General features: G+C 54.7%; 1 protein-coding gene across 1 annotated transcript; it reads left to right on the top strand.

Moving 5' to 3' along the window:
* The first annotated feature begins 351 nt into the window (after window positions 1-351).
* LOC135363790 (uncharacterized) lies at window positions 352-5355 on the top strand. The gene is made up of 4 exons (XM_064585808.1): window positions 352-465; window positions 3211-3401; window positions 4007-4066; window positions 4941-5355. The coding sequence occupies exons 1-4, from the start codon at window positions 352-354 to the stop codon at window positions 5236-5238; spliced, it is 663 nt and encodes a 220-aa protein (XP_064441878.1). The 3' UTR covers window positions 5239-5355.
* Window positions 5356-7052: the final 1697 nt, after the last annotated feature.

The following is a 7052-nucleotide window of genomic DNA, read 5'->3' as shown; positions in this document are numbered from 1 at the left end:
GTGTTCCTGGTAGGTGGGCCCTGATGCCAGAGGGGGACAGTGAAGATAGAAGGACCTTGACTGTTTCAGGTCACAGTGCCATGATGATGACGGTGATAATACCTGATAGTAATGGTGATGGAGATAGTGATGATAGTGATGATGATGGTGGTGAGGGTGGGGATGATGATGGTGATGGTGATGATGATGGTGATGATGATGATGATGGTGGTGGTGATGATGATGGTGATGGTGATGATGATGGTGATGATGATGATGATGGTGATGATGATGATGATGGTGATGATGATGGTGGTGGTGGTGATGATGGTGATGGTGATGATGATGGTGGTGGTGGTGGTGGTGGTGGTGATGATGATGATGATGGTGGTGGTGGTGGTGGTGGTGATGTTGGTGATGGTGGTGGTGGTGGTGATGCTGCTGCAGGCCATGGGGACAGGGATCTGGGACTACTCACTGCTCCCGGCCCAACCACAGTCGATGAAGTCTTGCTCTGCGTGGCCCAAGCTGTTCCCTCCACAGGCCCTCACCAGTCACCCCCTGGCCTCCTCACCCCAGCATCTCTCTTGTTCTACTTCCCCCTCTGCCTCTCCCCCCTACTTCTTCTCTTTCCTCTCTCATAAATAAATAAAATCCCCCCGAAAAGTAAAAGATTGAGCATGAGGATGAAGGTGGACATTTTGAGCCTTTTAGACCTGGCTAGGAACACTCTCCTGTATGTATATCTTTGTCACCTTCCCCCTTGTGCTCATGGCTGCAGAGGTACATGACCTCCCAGGGAGGGAGAAGGCCCACGGTGCAGGGACTCTGGGGTCCTGAGTGACCACAGGAAGGCGTTCCATCTCCCATCTGAACAGCCACTCAGCGCTGTCATGTGGGGGAATCCATGGTGACATGCTACCGAACTTGGGGAGATACTTGGTAATTCAGCATAACGAAATATACCTGCTAAATGTTGAAATCACCAAGTTAACCTCAATAGTTATCAGCCTAGTAGCTTTAAAAATGACCAAAGGGGCACCTGGCTTCCTCAGTCAGTGGGACACGTGGCGCTGGATCTCGGGGTGGTGAGTTTGAGCCCCACATCGAACACAGAGTTTACTGAAAACACAAAACAAAAGGAAAAAAGCCCTTCCAAAGGGCCCAAATCAATTAGGCTCCAACAATTGAGCTGGTCGGTGGTGGGATGGATCCTCTGGCCTGTTCATCAGCCGCTGTGCCCTGAGCACTCAGATGAGGCAGGTGCTTCTCAGCCACCCGGGTTCTCCCTCTAGGAGCTCAGGGTCTAGAGAGAAGATGGACAAACATGAATGAAAAACGTGAATGAAAAGAGCAGTTGCTCCATAGGAAGAGAGCAGGGGCGACAGCTGGGTCCCGAGCTCCGGCAGGTGAGGGGTCTGACAAGGCCGTGCTCAGGTGACATTGAGATTTCCTGAGGCAGGCCAAGGAGACACCCCAGCACAAATCCAAGTATATGCAGCCAGCAGAGGGCACCACGCTGCAGAGGAGTGGAGGCCCAAGTTGATGTTGCCAGAGTGGAGGTTAGAAAGGAGGCCAGGGTGGCTGGAGGAAGCTGAGGAGGAGAGCAGAGAGGGAGAGGAGGAGGGGCAGGGCCTGGGGCAGGTGGACAGTCTCAGCGCCCTGCTCCTAGTGCTGGGTCACACCACATCTCCCCACAATCGGTGGCTTCGCCCACAAACACTCACTGGGGCACAGTCTCCGGGGATCAGGACCCCAGCAGTGCTCAGCTGGGGGCTCCTACCAGAGCCTCTCAGGAGGTTGGGGCTGTTGACAACACCAAGGCAGGACCTGCTTCACTTAGAACCCGAGCTCACTTAGGGGTGTTGGCAGGATTCAGTCCATCTCGAAGGCCTGAGTTCTGCTGTCTGTTGTTGGCCCTTGGTGCTAGGCCACGTGCACATGCCTGTGTCATGGTTCCACAGAGGGGCTTGTTCCCCAGTGTGGGGATCTGAGAGAACACGGGTCAGGGTCAGCACGGGGCCGGGCACGGAGCTTTTCTAACCGAATCTCGGAAGGGGCTTTGGGTCGTGTTGCCATGTTCTGTGGAATGGAAGTGAATCACTACGTCCAGATCACACTCCAGGGGAGGGGGTTACACAAGGATGTGTACACAGGAGTTGGGGATCGGCGGGAGCCCCTGAGGGGAGAAGGGGAAGACCCCTGCCGGGTCAGTGCCTTGCCCAGAATCAAGGACTTGTAGGAAGGCTGGACCAGGCACGAACCCAGATCTTTGAATGTCCTCAAAGTTGGGGCCCTGGATGCACCTCAGCATTCAGTGGGGGCTCTGGAAAAGGTCATGTTGAAGTAAGTGGCTACAGACATGGAGATGGTGTGGGGGTGAGGGTGAGCATTGATATCCTACAGGAGGCATTCCAGCACATTCTTGTCTGAGGAGGAGCCAGGTCACGGCAACCCACGGAGTTCATGGTACTGTGTCTCCTGCTTTGCCCTTTGGTTGTGAAAATCCACATCCCTGGGGCCCCTACAGAGTCAGGGGCAGGGGCCTCATTGTACAACATTCCAGAAGGCCAGTCGGTTACCACAGCCACTGAGGCCTTGACTGATGCAGGGCTTTGATGGGACTCCCCTCTGTGGCCAACTCACAGTGCTGCACTAAACATCCTACATGCCCTACTATCCTGAGCCCTCTCACCTAAGAAAATGTGTCTGTGCTCTCATGTCAAGAATGGGGTATGTTGTCAGAGATCACGGGATCGGTGCCGTTCATGCGGGGAGGTGGTGTCCATACTCAGCTAACAAGCTGACCTGACATAAAACATGTTCCGACATCATCAACTTCAATTCCTTGTATGGATGCCAAGGACCTTTTTTCTTTTTCCTGAAAGACTTACTGATTGGTCGATTGATTGATTGATTTGAGGGAGAGGCAGTTGGAGAGGGGGAGAAGCAGAGGAGAGACAGACTCCTCAAGCAGACTCTGCCCCTAAGTACGGAGCCCTACGAGGAGCTCGATCTCAAGACATTGAGATCGTGACTGAGCCAAAACCAAGAGTCTTAGGATTAACCCAATGAACCACCCAGGCACCTCATTGTTTTTTCTACTATGGGCCCTCTTGTCCCACCTGTTGCCATAAGTCATTGAGATCTTGGGGATTTGGTCTGCGCTCCCACCCCCAACCCTCCTGGTGGCTACAGAGCTGAGTGCATGTCTCCTCCGTTTCACCTCAGGGTAAAAACAGCTCAGCCACAGAGAAGAATGAGACCCGCGAGCTCTGGACCAACCAGGCTGACCTGCTGGAGATGCCAATACCACCTGGTGCCCGCCTTCGTAGGCAGAGACCTCAGCCACATCTCCACATTCCTAGGCACGTACACAGCTTTTGCCACCACCCCGAGGTGCTGGACCTCTTCTTTACAACGTGAGCACCCTGCCCCTCCACAGCCCAGTGAGATCTGGCCACCGCCTGGTTGTGAGTCTTGGGAATGTCACCAAACTTCCTCGAGCCTCGCTTTGCTCCTCTGACTGGGGCAGACTTATTATAGGGACTCGGTGGTGTCCTTTAGGGAAAGTACACCTGGGGGCCTGGGCCTGCAGAAAGGCCTGCTAGAGGGGCTGTGGTTGTGCTCATTTATCATTGTCCTGCTCCTCACGAGGAATCCTCTGCCTCATCCCTCACTGTCACTATGGTCTCGAGCTGGGCTGTTTTGCCATTTGAAAGGGAGATTTGAGACTCCCTCTGGGGTCCGTGTCCTGGGTGAAACCAGAGCAGGGATGCCTGGGGCTGAGCAGGGGGCCCAGGCCCACTCAGATATCTGGGATGGGGTGGTTGGGGCCCTTCCATTCATCAAGCATTCAGGAAGCCCCACTCAGTGCAGGCACTTCCCTAGATGCTGACTGACCCCTGCACAGAGCAGACAGCGCCCCAGGGCTCCAGACTAGTCGGGGGTCAGACAGTGACGCTAGACATGATGAGAAGTGGCGTCCACAGGACATTTCATGTGGTGCCCCTCTGGCCTCCTCTAGATATGGGGGCATTCCCTCTACTTCGGATGAGCTCGGCGGAGGCCTGGAGCAGCGGAACATGTGAGTGAGCTTCGGCTACTGCAGGAGGGAATTCCCTCCCCAGGAGGGCAGCGAGGGGACTGTGAGATGGGGGGCTGCTGGGCCCTCATCCCACACATCTGCGGCTCCTGTTTTAGGAATCTGGGAAAAAGGGGAGCTGTGGGTGGGCTGTGGGCACTGTGGGAGAGCAGAGGGGGCTGGAGGACAGCTTCAGCCCCTAAGAGAGTCAATGCCCATCCCTGCCCCCTCCCAGCCCTGTCTCTACCCCACTCCCGGGACCCACAACAAGGAGTGTGGGGCCATGACACTCAGCGATCTGGTGGAACCTGGACACTGGGTGCTCAGCAGGTGCTCAGGAGACCCAGTGAGAGCTCAGGGACAGACGTCCCCCACCCTGTGGGAGATGAGTGTGAGTGGAAAGAGACCCACTCATGGCACCTAGTGAATGAGGCAGCATTAGGCACCGGAGGTAAAGCTGGAGGTATTGGGAGGGTCCTGGGAAGGCCTGGCACGAGACAGAGTCCCTTTGCTCCCTCCTTGGCTGGATATTCACAGAGCAGTGATGTGTGCAGTGAGGGCAATGAACAGGCCCGACACCGCCCCTCCCTGGCCACATGCAGTTGAATCCAAGTGGCAAGTGGGCAAGGACACAGACTGACGAGTGTGCCCGGACTCCCCCAACAAGGACAGAAATGGCCACACCATTGATCAAGGGCTCCCCCTCACAAAGGCTTTTGGCAGCCTGTCCTCTGTGACCAGGCCTGTGTCAGGCAGTCCTTCCAGATCACAGGTGGACAAGGAGTAGGCCCGGTCTCTGACATTCAGGGGTTCCCTGGGACATCTGTGTGGGAGGGTGCTTTGTCCTCTGACTCCCTGCCTACCTGTCTGTCCCCAGGGCCATCTCCTCCATCCTGGGCACATGGCTGGACCAATATCGCCAGGATTTTTTCCAGCCCCCAGACTTTCCCTGCCTGAACGTGCTGCTCAAGTACATGGGCCTCCATATGCCAGGCTCGGACCTGGAACGCCGTGCCCAGCGTCTGCTGTCACAGCTGCAAAGCCTGGAGCCCCCGGAGCCAGAGGCTGGGGGTGAGGAGGGCCGGGGGTGCCTGGCGAGGGCCCGTGGAGGGGACCGGGCGGGCCACGCAGAGCAAGCCTCCATAGAGTGCGGTTGGGCCGGGAGCAGTGCGTAGTCCCAGATCCCTGTCCCCATGGCCTGCCGTCCGGGGAGACCTCCCAGGGATCGGATCCTGGCCTCAGACAGCACTGAGCGGGGGGAAAAGTTTCCTTCACTTAGGAGGGACGTGGGAAGCCCATCAGGCCGACGATACTTTCTCTTCTTGGAGCTACAGCACCGGCCCCGGAGCGAGATCCGGAAGGAGCGCAAGAACTGGGCCCAGCTCCCGCTGTGGCCCCTGCTGTCGCCTCAGAGCCCCCGCGGGCCGAGCCCGTCCCTGCTGCGGGGGCTCAGCCACTAGGGAGAGCAGGGGCGCAGGTGCTAGTCAGAGCGCTCGTTCACGCTCCTCCGCTGGAAGAGCCACCCGCACCGATGCCCGACGCGGAGGTCGAGCAGGGTCCAGGCCCTGGTCCTGGGGTCGCCGCCGGGCCCGAGCAGCCCCCTGCCCCAGTGGAGCAACCAGCCCCGGCCCCCGAGCAGCAGCTCGTGCTGGCTACAGCCCCGAAGGACGGCTTCCCCTCCCCTGGCATTGCATTCTTTGTAGTGTTTCTGGTCTGTATGCACCTGTATAATGGCTTCCTGTACTTTGTTCGTTAAATAAAGTAGAATCTGAGTTTACATAACATTTTACTCTGATCCTTTTCTTTTCCTTTTTTTTTTTTAATAGAGATTTTATTTACTGATTTGACAGAGAGAGAGAGCGTGCGACAGCAGGAACACAAGCAGGGGGAGTGGGAGAGGAGAAGCAGGCTTCCCGCTGAGCAGGCAGCCTGCTGTGGGGCTGGATCCCAGGATCCTGGGATCATGACCTGAGCAGAAGGCAGAAGCTTAAGGACTGGAGCCACCCAGGCGCCCCTCTGATCCTTTTCAATTGTATATCCAGGTGCCATGAGGTACACTCAGAGTGTTGCTCAACCATTCACTTCTAGAACATTCCCATCACAGAGACCACTGCTCTTCTCCCTGTCTCTGATGTTTACCTGTTCTGGGATTTTCCTGTGCCTGGAATCCTACAATATGGCCTTTTGTGTCTGGTTACAGAACAGAAGAGTGATTCATAATGTTTTTCACTTTTTTATAAAAATAACATTTTTATTACAAAGGAATGTTCCTGACAATGCAAAGATCCTGGGAAGCCGCAAAATGAAGTCTTTTCATTATGTGGGATAGGTTCCCATTTATAAGGATGCCTCGAAAGGCAGAAACCACAAGAGAAATGTCTGGGTCCTTGAGACACCTTTAAATTCTTTCATTTTCCTGAATAGACCACGTTTATCTTATTGTAATGTGCATATTATAAAAATGTTAAAATCTCACATGAAATCTTCCCATTTACTACTAATATATTTGGTACTAAAGTAAACAGTTCTTTAGGTATTAGCCAGATTATGTTTATTTAGTAAAATAATCATTTGAATATGAAGAAAAGAAGACACATTCCTTCTCCCAAGAAATAATCACCCTTAACACATGAGTCCATCTTCTAGTCCTTTCCCTCTGAGTGCAGTTGAGCCATTTATACGGATTTGCCTCTCAGAATTACACTGAAAAGTACATCCGTGCCATAAATCTCTGTTTCTTTAGGCCCGATTCCTAGAGGAACAGATGGAACCCCCTTGAGCCACATTTCTGGAGTATTGGCCGCAGACTCCTCTATCTATGCTCTCTTTATTAAGGTGGAGCCTTGTTTGGGAAAGGAGGGACCCCGGAGACTCGAGATGAGCCCTGAAATCATGAGGAGGACAAGCCGGCAGTGAGGCCGTCAGGGTCCCCGGCAGTGACCCACAGAGCAGGGAAGAGCCTGCCCACAGCCCCCTCATGGGTCCTCCC

Source organism: Mirounga angustirostris, unplaced genomic scaffold (assembly GCF_029215605.1).
Source record: "Mirounga angustirostris isolate CCGP_5_RB_7025 unplaced genomic scaffold, mMirAng1.0.hap1 SCAF_3, whole genome shotgun sequence".
Classification (NCBI taxonomy): Eukaryota; Metazoa; Chordata; class Mammalia; order Carnivora; family Phocidae; genus Mirounga; species Mirounga angustirostris.
The sequence above is the reverse complement of the archived record's forward strand: the minus strand, read 5'-3'. Positions and strand labels throughout refer to the sequence as shown.

What these genes read in the sequence shown, in the direction of transcription:
- LOC135363790 (XM_064585808.1), top strand. Translation starts at nt 352, where the DNA reads ATGATGATGATGATGGTGGTGGTGGTGGTGGTGGTGATGTTGGTGATG. An exon ending in GGGACTACTCACTGCTCCCG is followed by an intron (nt 466 to 3,210) that starts GCCCAACCACAG and finishes GTTTCACCTCAG; the next exon opens with GGTAAAAACAGCTCAGCCAC. An exon ending in CTGGACCTCTTCTTTACAAC is followed by an intron (nt 3,402 to 4,006) that starts GTGAGCACCCTG and finishes GGCCTCCTCTAG; the next exon opens with ATATGGGGGCATTCCCTCTA.